The sequence below is a fragment of the Danio rerio genome, chromosome 9 (assembly GCF_052040795.2).
Source record: "Danio rerio strain M-AB ecotype USA chromosome 9, GRCz13ab, whole genome shotgun sequence".
Classification (NCBI taxonomy): Eukaryota; Metazoa; Chordata; class Actinopteri; order Cypriniformes; family Danionidae; genus Danio; species Danio rerio.
This window is the reverse complement of record NC_141029.1, coordinates 57178848-57197500: the sequence shown is the minus strand read 5'-3', so window position 1 is coordinate 57197500 and position 18653 is coordinate 57178848. Positions and strand designations below refer to the sequence as shown.

Below are 18653 nucleotides of genomic sequence, written 5' to 3'. Positions count from 1 at the left end.
TATATAACTAATCGCTTAATAATACTATTAATAATAATAATTATATAATAATAATAATAATAATGATAAGCACTATAATTAATTGGATATAGTGCTTAATAATGATGATAATAATAATAATAATAATAATAATAATAATAATAATAATAATAGTAATAATAATAATAATAATTATTATTATAACAGAAATGCCAACTGACCCAGCCGAGGCTTGAACCAGTGATCTTCTTGCTTTGAGGCGAACGTGCTACCCACTATGCCATTGCGTCGTCAAATTAATAAACATATTTATAAAACTAAAATAAATTAAATCAACAAAAATGATGAATGAATATTTATTCATTAATTTAATTATTTATTTATTTATGCAGTGTTACTTTTATTGACAGAAGAAAATGAAGATGAAAGAAAATAAAGTCTAATTACTATAACTTTATTCATTTTATTTGATTTGTCATGACTCTTTAACAAAGATCTTTTGCAAAGATTATCATTTATTTATTTATTTATTTATTTATTTATTTATTTATGCATTTATTTATGCATTTATTAATTTATTTATGCATCTATTTATGTATGCATTTATTTCTTTATGTATTTATTTATTTATGTTTATACGTTTATTTATGCGTTTATTTATTTATTTATTTATGTATGCTTTATTTATTTATGCATTTGTTCATTTATTTCTGCAATATGCATCTATTCAGGTATACATTTATTTATTTATTTATTCATTTATTTATGTATTTATTTATGTATACTTTTTTATTTATGCATTTATGTACACTTATTTATTTATGCATTTATTCATTCATTTATTTATGCATTTATTTACGTATGCTTTTATTAATGCATTTATTTATGTATGTATGCATTTATTTATTTATTTATTTATTTATTTATGCATTTATTTATGCAGTTATGTACGCATGTATTTATTTATGCATTCATTTATTTATTTATGCATTTATTTTCTTATTTACACAGTTATTTATTTATGCATTTATTATTTATTAATGCATTTATTCATTTTTATATTACTGAATTTCTTGATTAATGCATTTATTTATTTACGCATTTGTTTATTATGCATTTATTTATTAATGCAATTATTTATTTATGCGCTTATTTATTTATGCATTTATTTATTTATGCAGTTATTTATTTACGCATCTATTTGTTTATTTATTTATGCATTTATTTGATTTTTGCATTTATTTATTTAGTTATTTACCTACCTTCCTGCCTGCCAGGCTGCAAAAATGTAATAAAAAACTACTTTCTAAATGAAGTTTGCTTCCAGCTCTTGAACAGTTAGTCCAGTATTTTCACACTGATTGACTGGCTTCATGAGAATCATCTGATGCTTCAACTGACCTCAACTCATCTATGAGTGATGTTCCTCTGGAGCTCTACTGCAGTAAACATGCTTCCCTAGAGCTTTAGGTGGAAACCACTGCACCGTTTCCCTTTGAGACTGGAGGACTTGTGTGTCTTCATAAGTGCGTTTGCGGGTGCATGTCTGTGTGTGTGTTTGTGAGAGAGAGTCCATGTAAAGTTTGTGTTTGTGAGACTTTTTGTGCTTGTGTAAAAGCGAGAGAGAGAGAGAAAGCGGGAGGGAGATAGTTTGTGTGTGCTTGAGTGTGTGAGAGAGAAAGAGAGCGATAGAGTGTGTGTGTGTGTGTGAGAGAGAAAAAGAGAGTCCATGTGAAGTTTGTGAGTGTTTGTGTGTGTGTGTGTATGCTTGAATTTGTGTGTGAGACAGTGTGTGTGTGTGTGTGTGTCTGTGTGTGTGTGTGTTTGTGAGTGTGTATGGAATTAAGAGTGTGTGTGTGTGTGTGTGTGTAAGCTTAAATGTGTGTGTCAGAAAGAAAGAAAAAGTGTGTATTTGTGTGCGCTTGTGTGTATGTGTTAGTTTGTGTGTGAGTTTTTTTTGTGAGAGTGTGTATGGAATTGAGAGTGCGTGTGAAAAAGTACTTGTGTATGCTTTAGTTTGTGTGTTTGTGTGTGTGTGTGTGTGTGTGCTTGAGTGTGCGAGAGAAAAAGTGTGTGTGTGTGTGTGTGTGTGCTTTAAGTGACTGTGTGTGTGAAAGAGAGAGAAATTAAATGTGTGTGTGTGTGTGCGCGCTTGAGTGTGCGAGAGAAAAAAGTGTGTGTGTGTGTGTGTGCTTTGAGTGACTGTGTGTGAAAGAGAGAGAAATTACGTGTGTGTGTGTGTGTGCGTGTGCGCGCTTGAGTGTGTGCAAGAGAAAAAAGTGTGTGTGTGTGTGCTTTGAGTGACTGTGTGTGTGAAAGAGAAATTAAGTGTGTGTGATTTTGTGTGTGTGTGTGTGTGTGTGTGTGTGCGCTTGAGTGTGCAAGAGAAAAAAGTGTGTGTGTGTGTGCTTTGAGTGACTGTGTGTGTGAAAGAGAGAGAAATTAAGTGTGTGTGTGTGTGTGTGTGTGTGTGTCTGTGTGTGTGTGTGTGTGTGTGTGTGTTGTGGGTCGTGAGAGACTGTGCCATGGGCAATACTCACTGGGTTGTGGTTAACCTGTTGTCATGGCGACCGGTGTTCATTATGCGGACCAGAATGCAGTGTGTCCTCATAAAGCAGCGCTCCGGCTGAGGCTGACGGGCTCTGAAAGGGCCTCTGCTCTGCTCTGCTCTGCTCTCTCTGCTCATAGATCTGCTTTCATTTGCCTTTCTGTGCTGGGAGAGAAGAAAAGCCTTCGCTGAAGACACTTTCAGGACACAATGAGGCCTTCAGTTCAGTCATTACTGCCGTTCTCACAGCGGATGACGAATCTACACTGCAGTAATGCTCTCTCACGTAGAGTCCAGTCTCTAGTTCACATATCTGCAACATTCTTAAATCCTGAAGCATTTTCTGGACACGTCTAGAATATTGTCTTGCTCATTTATTCATTTTCCTTCAGCTTAGTCCTTTACTTATCAAGGGTTGTCACAGCTGAAGGAATTATTCCAGCATGTCTTACGCACTGTAAAACACAGCTGTAAATCCAGTACTGGGAAACACCCATACACTCTTGCATTCACACTCATACACTTCGGCCAATTTAGTTCATCGATTCCCCTATAGCGCATGTGTTTGGACTGTGAGGGAAACCGGAGCACCCAGAGGAAACCCACACCAACACTGTGAGAACATGCAAACTCCACACAGAAACGCTAACTGACCCAGCTGGGACTCGAACTAGTGACCTTCTTACCTTATCGTGCTACCCACTGCACCATCGTGGAAGTCGGAAGCCGCTTTGTGTGACGTTACACTTAACAAGCAGATATTAATATATGAATTACTCAATATGAACTGATGAATCTCACACAACTTAAGCATGTCCATGTCACTTTTGTGTACAAACTTTTTCATTTTTGTCAAAACAGATAATTGTTTTATTATTAATTAATAATAATAAGAATAAGAATAAAATTAATAAGAATAATTGCACAAATCATGATTTATGAAAACAAATAATAAAAAAACTAAATAGTTAAATATAGAGTTGAAGTCAGAATTATTCGCCCCCCTGTTTATTTTTTCCTTAATTTTTGTTAAAGGAGAGCAGATTTCTCCAACACATTTCTCATCATAATAGTGTTAATAACTCATCTCTAATAACTGGTTTATTTTCTCTTTGTCATGATGGCAGCACACAATATTAGACTAGATATTCTTCAAGACACTAGTGTTCAGCTTAAAGTGACATTCAAAGACTTAACTAGGGTAATTAGGGTAACTAGGCAGATTAGGGTAATTAGGCAAGCCATTGTATAATGATAGTTTGTTCTGTAGACTGTCGAAAATAAAATATAGCCTAAAGGGGCTAATAATACTGACCTTAAAATGTTTTTTAAAGAATTAAAAGCTGCCTTTATTCTAGCCCAGTGGTTCTCAAACTGTGGTACTTGGGCTTCCTTCTAGTGGTACACAGAGGAATCAAATATGTCATATATACATGCTAGATATATTTCAAAATTTATCACAAATGATTTATTTATGAATATGATGACATATCCTAAATTTATGAGGCGCAAGTATAGTTGAACATAGTAGATGAATAGGCTTATATATGTTAATACTTTACATATAAGGCAGGAGTTTTTTTTTTTTTTTAAGTAGCCAACCATTTTTATTTCACTTTTAAAAGCACATAAAATTAAAACTTTGACATTTTATTTTAGCATTTTTTTTTTTTTTACCTGTAAGCACAATACAGTGTTAATGTTCAAACTATTCATAATACTTAAAGGGGGTGACAATAATAAATATTCTTAATAATAGGAATTAATCTGCCTGGGTTTTGAACTGTGCAGAGCTGTAGTTGCTTAATTAGGCCTACTACGCTACTGTATTTTAATACTGGTCGTTATGGTGGTACTTGGAGAGACAATTTTTTTCTGAGGTGGTACTTGATGAAAAAAGTTTGAGAACCGCTGTTCTAGCCGAAATAAAACAAATAAGACTTTCTCCATAAGAAAAAATATTATCAGAAATACTATGAAAATGTCCTTGCTCTGTTAAAACTTCCTTCGGGAAATATTTAAAAACTAAAAAAGAAAACAAAATTGAAAGGGGGACTAATAATTCTGACTTCAACTGTATGTTATAATAACAATAATAATAGTTATTTATTTATGAAAAATAAAGTAAATGTTAAAAAAAAAAAAGCTGCGGATCTCTTGAGCTCAGGGCGTCTGGGCTGCAGTGGATTATGTCGATTGGGTGTCTGCACTAAGTACGGTGTAGATAGATATGATGCTTCTGGGGTAGGCTAGGACCACCAGGTTGTTTAAGGAGGGGTGAACCGGCCCGGGTTGGAGACCGAGCTGTTCAAAGCCCCCGTGCTGATCAGTAGTGGGAGTCGTAGTAGTAGAAGGTGTGAGTAGTGGCGAATGGTTAGTTAGAGAGTAGTAAATCTGGATAGCGAATATTTTGTATATAATTATTTTGTTGCTTTATTGTCTATTTTGAAGAGGAGCACATTTCAGCACATTTCTAATCATAATAGTGTTAATAACTCATCTCTAATAACTGGTTTATTTTCTTTTTGTCATGATGACAGTAAATAACAGACTAGATATTCTTCAAGACACTAGTATTCAGCTTAAAGTGACATTTAAAGGCTTCACTAGGGTAATTAGGGTAAAGTTAGGGTAATTAGGCAAGTCATTTAAAGGCTTCACTAGGTTTATTAGGCAAGTTATTGTATAATAATGGTTTGTTCTGTGGACTATCAAATAGAAATATAGCTTAAAGTGGCTAATAATTTTGGCCTTTAAATGTTTTTAAAAAAATTAAAAGCTGCTTTTATTCAAGCCAAAATAAACCAAATAAGACTTTCTCCAGAAGAACAAAAAATTTTTAGACATACTGTGAAAATGTCCTTGCATCATTTGGGAAATATTTAAAAAAGAAAGAAAATGAAAGGGGGCTAATTGTTCTGACTTCAGCGATATATATATATTTTTTTCAACTTTTTTTTTTTTGATTGGACACTTTTGCACTGTACATAACCACACCTTTGCACCATAGTGCTACGTCGGCTGAGCCTTCATTTATTTTCGTCTTGTTTCACACATACTGTACTCTTACAACGCCTCTGTGTGACAGTAAAGAAAATAAAATTCATTTCCACAAAGACATGATTTATGAAAACCAATTAAATATAATGTTTTGTTATAAAGTTTATTTATAAAAATCAGTTTCAGTTTCCTTTATTTATGTCATTCAAATCATCACAATAGAATTGTAATGCAGAACGAAATTACGTTGCAACAGACCCAACAAGAACCTAAAAAAACATCACTATACAAACACTTTAAAATCCTAACATGATAAATAAGCTTGCTTTTATAATTCCATAAAAATATAAAAAACATTATTGTATTATATTAAATTATATAAGATATAACCTATTTTTAAAAAAATCTCTGAAGAGAATAACTTAATAGTTAAATACCTACAGTATTTCACCATTTGTTGTAATATTAACAATTTATGCTAGTTTAACAAATTTATTTATTTATTTTTAACACTAGCTATCAACAATGCTTAAGAAATGGTATTATTCAAAAGTCTTATAATGACATATAATGACATATAATCTCGAAACCGCACTGATTTGCTCCTCCGGCTTCTGTAAACCTTGGTTTTCATAAAGAAGTAATTAAGTTAAAATTAATTTGCACAAAACATGATTTATTAAAACAAATTAAATATTATTTTTGTATAAAACTGTAATAATAAAGTTATTTATTTGTAATAAATAAACAATTAAGCAAATGAAAGTGATCTGTTTTTGCTCTTTTAACATTTTAATTAAATAAGAAATCAACCTATTTTATTTACTGTTTTAATTACTCATGTTTTTAGTTTAAGCAACTTTGCATGAAAACCGAGCACATACCATTAATATTATTATTATACCATTATTTTCTAAATATTTTGCAGAATAACATTTCATTCAGGACATTTAATGTGCAAATATTATATGCGTGTACTGTTATGTAAAAAATATATATGTATAATTATTTTCTTGCAGTACTTTGCTTTTAACTTAATAATAAAAATGTGGGGGTGGTCAGTTGGCATTTCTGTGTGGAGTTTGCATGTTCTCCCCGTGTTGGCGTGGGTTTCCTCTGGGTGCTCTGGTTTCCCTCACAGTCCAAACACATGCGCTATAGGGGAACTGATCAACTAAAATGGTCGTAGTGTATGAGTGTGTTTGTGTGTGAATGTGAGGGTGTATGGGTGTTTCCCAGTACTGGGTTGCAGCTGGAAGGGCATTCGCTACATAAAAAATATGTAGGAATAGTTGGCGGTTCATTCCGCTCTGGTGAAATAGCGATTAGGCCGAAGGAAAGTAAAGGAATGCCCATATTCTCATATAAAGCTCCGTCTGTGCCTGTGATTTGTTTGAGATGTTGTTGTTTTTTCCATGCGTGTTTGTGCAGTGCTGTTTTCTGCTCCTCGGTCTTGTTTACATGCGCTCTCTGTGCTTTATAACCAATGGCCAAAGCATGCATGTGTTGTTTTATTGCTTTGTGCATTTTTGTTTGTGAGGAACTGGAGCAAGAACTTTTAAATATTTTAATGGCTCCACACACACACACACACACACGCACACACACATACACACACACACACACACACACGCACACACACACTGTTCATTATCTTAGCAGGTTTTCACACTCTGTGCTTTGCTCTGTTTTTAATTAAGCTCTTCTTGGTTTGATGGCACATTTTGTTAGAGGAAGAGTTCACACAAGAGCAGAGCAGTCTGTCATATCTGCTGACACTCACGCTGTGAATTATTCTCATATTTTTTACGACACAAAGGATTTTTTTTAAGTACTTTTTTTTTTCAAGTTTAAAGTGCCAAAAGAGAACTGAAAGCATGAATTTGTCCTCATTCTGTGATATTAAACAATACGCTTATTTCACGCGGCCGCCGTTTTAAAGAACCAAAGCGAGGCTGTGGTGGGAAGAAACCCGGAAGTGTAGGTCCAGCACTGTAAACATTGCAGTAACATGCTGTGCACTACAAACCTCCAGCTGTTGCCAAGATTTTTTTAAAATGCAGAAATGGTGTAAACATCACTTTAATATCATTCAATAAGTTTAATTTAAACAATTAAAAGCAGTTTAACATCAAACAACATCACAATCTTAGTGATACGCTTCAGTGTCCTCCTAGGCTTCAGTTCATGGCAGTCAAACACCATGAGGACGATTTCCTGCTTCAGCCCAGGCACGTGCATACATTGGACTCAACCTGTGCAGTACGCATGCCCTTTTTCGTCTTGGATAGAAAGTGCCCTTCCAAAATGATCTGAAGTGAGATCAGTCGAGTCATTAAGCGGATCGCTCGTCTGTGTTTGTGCTTGTTTAACAGCAGAGAGTGAACTGATGACCTTCTCGGCCAATCACAAGCATTTCTGTTGAGCAAGTGAACACAATGGCAAATCAGCGCTGTTTAAGAAAGCCATCAACAGTGCCTTAAATGTTAGCGGGAAATAACCGTTTTTTCTTTAAATTCAGTATCGTGACGAGTCTAATATAGTGAAAGAGTCAGTTTATTAACTCGAGTTTGATAAATGACATCTAAAACATGTGTTTGGGAAGGAAAACGTTAGCTAACTAGTGCCTTTTCCCTTAACTTAGCTGACAATGAGCTCTGATATCTCTTTTATTCTCACCATTCATTCAGAGAGGACCTTCGTGTCACTGGGAAGGCGGTTAAGTTATAAATTTATGTCTCTTTATCTTCGCTGATAAGATATACAGCCAGCTACACAACATTCCTATGTAACCCCAATGATACGTGCGAGTTTTCTTCCACCGCAGCCTTGACTTCGCTTTTAGAAATGGCGGCCGTGTCAAATCGAACAATAGCCAAGTTTACATCAAACATCCCAAGTCTCCCAGAAGTTCTGGGAATCACCCACAAATGCATAGAGACTCTCAGATGCCCGCAAATGATTGATAATCTCCCGGAAAGCATGCGTCTCCCTCTCGGTCCTCAAATAACTTGCGCACCCTTCCCACTAGGAAAATTAATTGTTTCTTCGGTGCACCGCGATGCAGACGCGGACAATTCGGTATCGGTTCAGTAATAATCATAACCGGTTATTATGTACTGACGTTATTTATCTCATATGCGCTCTGTCGCGAGGGAGGCGAGCGTGAGTATTTACAACACTCCAACGACTTAAAACTCATAAACTGTGCACAATTTGACTGTGTGTGTTTGCTGGATCTGTCTTTCGCTGATATTTACAGCAGAAGCCCCTATTTCACTGCCATTGAGAGAATGAAAGTACTCCATTTCTCTCTATCTATCTCTCTCGCACACACACACACACACTGGCCTATTTGACCTGCTGGTGTGACTTTTCTTTCTCCTCTCGGCTGTTGTACAGCGTTACTTCTAGATACAGACTCGAGCGCGTGTCTGCAGAGTTTTCTCCACCGTGTCTATCATACATCAGCTGTGATCGCCGCTGCTGCCTGCCGCTTATCAGCATCACTCATCTGTGAAGAGCGCAGCGCGCAAGAGCCAATCACAACCGTTTTCGTTGAGGGTGTGACCAATTAAAGGGGTGTAAGAGAACTAGACAAGGATCAGAAATCGAGCGGGATATTTATATTTGTTTATATTATTTGCTATATGCTTGTGTTGTTTAAAGGTACAGTTTATATATCTGACTGTTTGTATTAAATGACAAAATTGTATTACAAATACTATATAAATATTAATATATTCATACATTTCAAAACAAGAACTGCTGCTGTGAAGAAAATATAAAACTGTGTATGGAAAGCACCGTCAATGCACTGTGATGCACCGAAATATCGAATTGAACCGACTCGATAGCATGATAATCGTAACCGAATGGTGAGACTAGTGTAGGTTCACACCTCTACTTCCAACCCCTCACCACCAGATCCCTCCTTGCTCTTCAGACACGTCGTGCGCACTCTGTCAAACAACGTCCTCCCTCCGGTCTTCACATACGTCATCAACTGGATTTTGTTCTCTTGTTTCTCGCTGGATGGAAACGCTTATTGGATTATTCACCAGTGTTGCATGCAGTATCCCTGTCTTCTGAGGCGCAACTAGCAATGGGCATTGCTAAGGTTTTAACAGTAATACTGCATTTATCGATATCATTTATCATTATCTGTACTTTTCGTAGGGTTTTTGTTTTGTTTTGTTTTTGTTTTTAATTGGTCACATGACTGCATCACATGTCTGTGTTCCAAAGTCCACAAGTTTCACAGTCCACACTGCAGCTCAAACATAGCATTGCCACGTTTATCCACTTAGGGCAGTGATACGTTTTACTGTGCGTGTCTTTAAAAACAAAAATGTCTGCCCCTGTAATCTGCAATACAAATCTAAAAATGCACTTCCTGTGTGTTTTCAGTTCAGTTCTCAGATTACGTCCATTTTAGGGTATTGGGCGGGGCTAACATATTTAACCACGCCCCTCCAGCTGTCAGATTTTACAATAAACACAATTGGTGAGGAGGACTTTAATGCCTACTGCACTACATCCAATCAGCTCGCAGTAGAAAAAACAAGCCACGCCCACTGTCTCCATTTAAAATTATGCTTTTCTAGGGATTGCGTCACAATAAGGAAAAAAAACCTGTCATGTGGACTTTAAACAAAGATGTATTAGTGTCCTAATGTACATGTGTGTGTGTATGTGTGTGTGTGTGTGCAGGTTGTTTTGAGTGCTGTATTAAATGTCTGGGCGGTGTGCCGTATGCATCTCTGGTGGCCACGATCCTGTGTTTCTCCGGTGTGGCTCTGTTCTGCGGATGTGGACATGTGGCTCTGACTGGAACCATGACCATCCTGGAAAACCACTTCTCCAGAATCACCGCTGACCACGCCATGCTGACCGACATGTGAGTGAGCAACACTAGTCATTCATTTTCCTTTGGCTTAGTCCATTGTTTATCAGGGGTTGCCACAGCGGAATGAACCACCAACTATTCCAGCATATGTTTTACGCAGCAGATGCCCTTCCAGCTGCAACTCAGTACTGGAAAACACTCACATTCTCATTCACACACACACTCTTACACTATGTCGAATTTAGTTGATCAGTTCCCCTATAGCGCATGTGTTTGGACTGTGGGGGAAACCGGAGCACCCGGAGGAAACCCATGCCAACACAGGTAGAACATGCAAACTCCACACAGAAACGACAACTGACCCAGTCGAGACTCTTTGTCATGATGACAGCACATAATATTAGACTAGATATTCTTCAAGACACTAGTATTCAGCTTAAAGTGACATTAAAAGGCTTAACCAGGGTAATTAGGGTAAAGTTAGGGTAATTAGGCAAGTCATTGTATATCAGTGGTTTGTTCTGGAGACAATCCAACACTAATATTGCTGAAGGGGCGAATAATATTGACCTTAAAATAGGTTTAAAACAATTAAAAACTGCTTTTATTCTAACCCAAATAAAACAAATAAGACTTTCTCCAGAAGAGCAAATATTAGAGGAAATACTGTGAGCAGTTCCTGAATCTGTCACTTGGGAAATAAATGAAAGAGAATAAACAATTTGCAGGAGGGCGAATGTATTGTATGAGCTGTATACACACAACAATTATGCATTCAAGACCTTTTTTGGTAATTTTTTTAAATTAATTAATTATTAAAAATAAAGTCATTTGTTAAAAAAAAAATTGTTAAAATTATTAAATGAATTACAATTTAAAATAACGTTTCCTATTAGAATATATAGCCGAATGTATTTTATTTCTGCGACGTAAAGCTGAAATATCAGCATCATTACTTCAGTCCTTAATCACACGATCCTTCAGAAATCAGTATATGATGATTATTTAATGATCAAGAAACATTTCTGATTATTATCAGAGTTGAAAACAGTCGTGCTGCTTCATATATGTGTGGAAATCATGATGACTTTCATTTTGTGAATTTTGCTTTGATAAATAATAAAATAGGGCGGCACGGTGGCACAGTGGGTATCGCTCTCGCCTCACAGCAAGAAGGCTGCTGGTTCAAGCCTTGGCTGGCGTTTCTGTGTGGAGTTTGCATGTTCTCCCCGTGTTGGTGTGGGTTTCCTCCAGGTGCTCTGGTTTCCCCCACAGTCCAAACACATGCACTATAGGGGAATTGATCTACTAAATTGTCCATATGTGTATGTGTGTGAATGGTAGTGTATGGAGGTTTTCCAGTGATGGAAGGGCATCCGCTGTGTAAAACGTATGCTGGATAAGTTGGCGGTTCATTCTGCTGTGGTGACCCCTGATTAATAAAGGGACTAAGCCGACAAGAAAATGAATGAATGAAATATTCAGAATAGCAACATTATTAAAGAATATTTTGTTTATCTTGTATAAGAGTATTTTTTAACATTACAGATGAGCTTTATTAACACTTTTTATTGATTTAGTCTGTCCTGGATAAGTATTATCTTTACATTTTGCATAGCAATTAAATAAATATATTAAATATAAAATTAAATGATCCCAGGGGCAGCACGGTGGCTCCAGGCGTGGGTTTCCTATTGCTCTGGTTTCCCCCATAGTCCAAACACATTCACTATTGACCTTATTCTGAAATGCTGAAGTGCGCCTGTTTTCGCGATTGTCTGAGAACTTCCGATTCAGTCGCCTATGGGAGAAATGACTAGGAATAATAATCGGCAAAAAACGGTCAAACTACTTGCTCTACAAACAAATGTTTGCATGACTATACAGACCAAGTAGAATAATATAACAAGGAAATATCAGTTTGCAACATCAAACAGCGAAACGAGCAGTTTTTAATGTCTAAAAATGAATGGAAGTGAGTGAGACCGGAAGTCTCGTGCCAAAAAGATTCAAATGGCTGCGAAGAATAAGGTGAATAGGGGAATTGATGAACTAAGTATGAGTGTATGTGAATGAGTGTGTATGGATGTTTCCCAGTTCTGGGTTACAGCCAGAACGACATCCGCTGTGTAAAACATATGCTTGAATAGTTGCCGGTTCATTCCACTGTGGCAACCTCTAATGAATAAAGCGACTAAACTAAACTAAAAGGAAAGTGAATGAAAGAAAGAGAGTGCATTTTCTGGATGTTTACCCAATCATCATTCAGCATTAATAAATCTCCCCGGATCAGCTGATTTGATCTCCCTGAGCTTCAGAGTCATGTCTTGTAATGATAAGACTCACCTGCTCCTGGATCAGCAGTTCAAACAGCTAAATCCACTCACATCTGCAGCTGATTTTGCAGCTTTACATTTACTCTGCTCTACATCCTGAGCCTGTAATCAAACTCATGTGCGGTGATGAGCTCTAACAGTTCATATGCTTGCTGTAGTTGCCAAATCTGTACATAAATATAACCATAATACTATTGAACTAAAAAGCATTTAATAATATATATATTAATAATAGTATTACTTTGTATATAACATTCATTCATTCATTTTCTTGTCGGATTAGTTCCTTTATTAATCCGGGGTCGCCACAGTGGATTAACCGCCAACTTCTCCAGCAGGTTTTTACGCAGTGGATGCCCTTCCAGCCGCAACCCATTTCTGGGAAACATCCACACACACACTCACACACACACTCATACACTACGGACAATTTAGCCTACCCAATTCACCTGTACCGCATGTCTTTGGACTGTGGGGGAAACAGGAGCACCCGGAGGAAACCCACGCGAAGGCAGGGAGAACATGCAAACTCCACACAGAAACGAGAATGGCGCGAACCCAATGTAGCGATTGTTTACAAGTGTGGAGTCCCGTGAAGGAGCACCGGATGGAAAGTTTTGTTTTGTGTTTACCTCATAGTTAAAGTTGTTGCTCGTCCGCCGGTTCCTGCCTCAAAATGAGTGAGTTTGATTCACTTGTACAACCAGGAAGTGTTCAGGAAAACAAAACAGCAGCGAAGAAACTCGACACAGAGGAACATTTACACATCACTGCCCACTAGCGTTTCGGAAGTGTTAATGCAGACCAACAGAGACAGCGCGCAGAAGTATAAATGCACAGCTATGCGCGTTGCATGCGCCGTGGGTTACGCCGGTCACTTGACGCAGAAGTATAAACCAGGCTTTAGGCTAGTGGGTTACATTTTATTTCTTTTATTTAAGACGGTCAGCTTCACTGGTAGACTGAGCGAGTATTGATATTTACAGTAGCTAATAGTTGTGCAAAATAACAAATGACTACTAGTCACTGTGTATTCATTGTTGTGTTTTTCAGGCGTTTTTAATAATGTGTACTTGAGTTAGGGCTGTAAAATTAGTGAGTAGTGTTTACAACAGACACTTTTACTCTACCTGCACTTCATCTTTTGTCAAGTAATGGTCCGTTTACTTGAGTATGATGTTGCAGTACTCTCTCACACCAGTAACCGCTGTGTTTTCTGGTTCTGCAGAGTTCAGCTCATGCAGTACGTCATTTACGGCATCGCCTCCTTCTTCTTCCTGTATGGCATTATTCTGCTGGCTGAGGGATTTTACACCACCAGCGCTGTCAAGGAGCTGCACAGCGAGTTCAAGACCACCGTCTGTGGACGCTGCATCAGCGGGATGGTACGAATACTCACGCAGGACACTCGCAACTCAACTCCAGTGATCATTCCATAATAAAAAGATAATCTCTCACCTGTACTACTGTAAGCATACTGTGCTGAATACATGTACAGCCAAATGCATTCATATGCAGTTGAAGTCAAAAGTATTCACCCTTCTGTAAAATTTTAATTCTCTCAGAAAGTTCTGTCTAATGGACACTTTTTAAAAAACATAATAGTTTTAGTTAACTTATTTAACTAACTTAAAGATGTGTATCAGGATGATGATGCACACAGCAAGACTGGTGACAAAGGGGTTAAATGAACATGAAAGGGAAGGTGAACATCTTCCATGGCCTGCACAGTACCCAGAACTAATTATTATTGAGCCACTTTGGGGTTAATTGAGCCACTTTCGGCATTGATTATTAATTAAATAAAGTAGTCAACGTTTGAAGACGATCAAAACCTTCTTTTGAACAACTATTTTACTATAGTTAATAGTTTAAAAACTGCTGAACAACCAAAAAGCTTCACCCACTTTAAATGTTGACTACTACACACACACACACACACACACACACACACACACATATATATATATGTGTGTATATATATATATATATATATATATATATATATATATATATATATATATATATATATATATATATATATATATATATATATATATGTTTACGTTCCATATATGTTTATATATATATGTTTACATTCCAAGGCCACTTTATTAGGTACACTTTACTTGTACCAGGTTGGACCCCTTTTGCCTTTAGAACTGCAATAATCCTTCATGGCATAGATTCAACAAGGTACTGGAAATATTTCTCAGAGATTTTGCTCCATATTGACATGGTAGCATCACGCCTATTCAAACTGCCTATTTTTTTACTATTAAAGTGCAATGTTTTTTTTTAACGATCAGTGTGAGAGATTGTACGCTGCAGTTTCCTGTGCTGAGTTTCTCCAAACTCTTTCTTTTCCTCAGTTTGTGTTTCTGACGTATATCCTTGGGATCGCGTGGCTTGGGGTCTTCGGCTTCTCTGCGGTGCCGGTGTTTCTCTTCTACAACATGTGGTCGACCTGCGCAGCCATGCGCTCGCCAGTGGCCAACCTGACCTCCATCGACAGCATCTGTGTGGACGTTCGTCAGTATGGTACGACACATTCAGCAGCCCACACTCAGCAGTACACACATCTCTTACACGTCAAACTGTGTTCATTTTAAATATGTCCTCTGGGAATGTGTATTTTAAAGTCTATGTAAAACGTACCTGTCTTTTTAAGGTTTACATTTGATGATCTTTAGTAAATTTGTTCATTCAGGTATTATTCCATGGAACGCAACACCGGGCAAAGCATGCGGCTCAACACTGGGCGACATTTGCAACACCAACGAGGTAAAAAAATCTAACAAAAACACTTTTATCGCTTTATTTTCTGTAGATGTCCAGCAGTGAATATAAATGATTTGTGTTCGTCTGTTTCAGTTCTATCTGTCTTATCATCTGTATATTGTGGCCTGTGCTGGAGCCGGAGCCACAGTCATCGCTCTGGTAAGCAGAAGATTCTTCTATGATCACACAGAGCTGGGTAGATTACTTCTGAAATTCACATTACAAATTACATGACAAAATGTGTAGTCAGTAATGTATCTGATTGCACATTTATGATGTAATCTGACTACTTTTGAATTAAATATAGATTACATTTGTGTTGATGTAATCTGACTACTTTTTGGATTACATTTATGGTAACAAAATCTGACTACTTTTCGATAACACATCACTTTTATGTTAATGTAATTGGACTACTTTTAGATTACATTTAAATTACTTTTATGGTCACGTGATGTGACTACTTTTCTGACTACTTCTTAGATTACTTTTATGGTAATGTAATCTGATTACTTTTGAATTACATTTAGATTACTTTTATGGTGATGTAATCTGACTACTTTTTGATAACACATCACTTTCATGTTAATGTAATTGGACTACTTTTTGATTACATTTAGATTACTTTTATGGTCACGTAATCTAACTACTTTGGATTACACTTGTATTACTTTTATCCTTATGTGAATAGACTACTTTTGGATTACATTTAGATTACGTTTATTGTAACAGTATGACTCCTTTGGATTACACTTATATTATTTTATGTTAATGTAATCGGATTACATTTGGATTACATTTAGATGATTTTTATGGTAATGTGATCTAACTACTTTGGATTACTCTTATTACTTTTATGTTATTGTAATTGGTCTACTTTTGGATTAAATTTAGATTACTTTTATAGCAAGATAATCTGACTACATTTAGATTACATTTAGATTACTTTTATGGTAGCGCAATCTGACTACTTTGGATTACACATATTACTTTTATGTTCATGTAAATGGACTACTTTTCAATTAAATTTAGATAATTTTTATTGTAACATAATATGACCCTTTTGGATTACACATATTATTTTAGGGTAGTGTAATTGGACTACTTTTGGATTAGATTTAGATTACTTTTATCGTAATGTAATCCCAGTACTTTTGGATTAAATTTAGATTACTTTTATAATAAGGTAATCTGACTAATTTTGGATGACATTTAGATGACTTTTATGGTAATGTAATCTGACTACTTTTGGATTACACTAAGATTATTTTTATGTTAATGAAATCTCACTACTTTTGATTACTCTTTTTACTTTTATGTTAATGTAATTGGACTACTTTTGGATTACATTTAGATTACTTTTATGGTAACGTAATCTGACTATTGAATTAAATTTAAATTACTTGTTTAGTAACTTTATCTGACTACTTTGGATTACACTTATATTACTTTTATGGTAACGCAATCATTCCACTATGACAACCCCTGATAAATCAGGGACTAAGCAGAAGGATTGTGAGTGAGGGTAACATAATCTGACTACTTTTGGATTACATTTAGATTACTTTTATGGTAACATAATCTGACTACTTTTGGATTACATTTAGATTACTTTTATGGTAACATAATCTGACTACTTTGGATTACACATATTACTTTTATGTTAATGTAAATGGACTACTTTTGAATTAAATTTAGATAATTTTTATGGTAACATAATATGACCCTTTTGGATTACACAATATTTTAGGGTAATGTAATTGGACTACTTTTGGATAATATTTAGATTACTTTTATTTTAATGTAATCTGAGTTCTTTTGGATTAAATTTAGATTACTTTTATAATAAGGTAATCTGACTAATTTTGGATGACATTTAGATGACTTTTATTTTAATATAATCTGAGTACTTTTGGATTACATTTAGATAACTTTTATGGTAATGTTATTTGGATACTTTCAGATTCAATTCAGATTCTTTTATGGTAACATAATATGACTACTTTGGATTACCCATATTACTTTTATGGTAATGTAATCTGACTAATTTTGGATTAAATTTAGATTACTTTTATGTTACTGTAATCTGACTACTTTGGATTACACTTATTTTATGTTAATCTAAATGGACGACTTTTGAATTGCATTCAGATTACTTTTATGGTAACATAATTTTTTAAATTCAATTCACCTTTATTTATATAGCACTTTTACAATGTAGATTGTGTCAAAGCAGCTTCACATAAATGGTCATAGTAAATTCGAACGGTGTAGTTCATTGTTTAAGTACATAATATGACCCAATTTTACTACACTTATATTATTTTATGATGTAATTGTACTACTTTTGAATTAAATTTAGATTACTTTTATAGTGATGTAATCTGACTACTTTTGGATTACATATAGATTAGTTTTATGGTAATGTAATCTGACTACTTTAGATTACTCTTTTTCTTTTATGTTAATGTAATTGGACTACTTTTGGATTACATTTAGATTACTTTTATGGTAACGTAATATGACTATTGGATTAAATTTAGGTTACTTGTGTAGTAACTTAATCTGACTACTTTGGATAACTTTTTTGGTAACAATCATTTCACTATGGCGACCCCTGGTAAATCATGGACTAAGCAGAAGGATTGTGAGTGAGGGTAACATAATCTGACTACTTTTGCATTACATTTAGATTACTTTTGTGCTAACACTGATTTGATTTCACATATATTTTATTAAGTATTTTACTCCAGATTTTTGTCATCTAATGTAATTCCTGATTAAATATATTCAACTACCCAGCTCTGTTTGCATATTTATGGGGTGTTTGTTCCTCTTCCTCCTCCTTTTGTCCCTTCATTCCCAGCGCCATTTACTGCAAACCATGAGCTTTACTTCTGAATGATCTAATGGTTAGTGAGGAGGCGTTCTACTAAAATAAACCTGCTTAATTCACTATTATTTAAAAGTATGCTCAGTTTATGCTGTTGTACATGGTTTTTCGGTTATCTGGCATTCTTTAGTCATGCATGATGGGAGATTCAGAGTGTTGTTGAATCTTTAAAAATATTGCTGGAATGAAATTGAGCAAAACTAGATGATTGGAATTATAATCAATAACCCCGTCAATACTGGGAGTGTCTGATGTGTCACATGATCA

The 18653-nt window shown here is 35.5% G+C and overlaps 1 protein-coding gene across 6 annotated transcripts in view; it reads left to right on the top strand.

Moving 5' to 3' along the window:
- gpm6bb (glycoprotein M6Bb) overlaps positions 1 to 18653 on the top strand; it is a 96415-nt gene that overhangs the window by 59456 nt on the left and 18306 nt on the right. For all 6 annotated transcript variants that reach the window (XM_087266403.1, XM_087266402.1, NM_001013334.2 and 3 more), the window contains 5 exon segments: positions 10241 to 10427; positions 13941 to 14097; positions 15085 to 15253; positions 15423 to 15496; positions 15587 to 15652. In XM_087266403.1, coding sequence (XP_087122529.1) covers positions 10241 to 10427; positions 13941 to 14097; positions 15085 to 15253; positions 15423 to 15496; positions 15587 to 15652 — 653 coding nt within the window.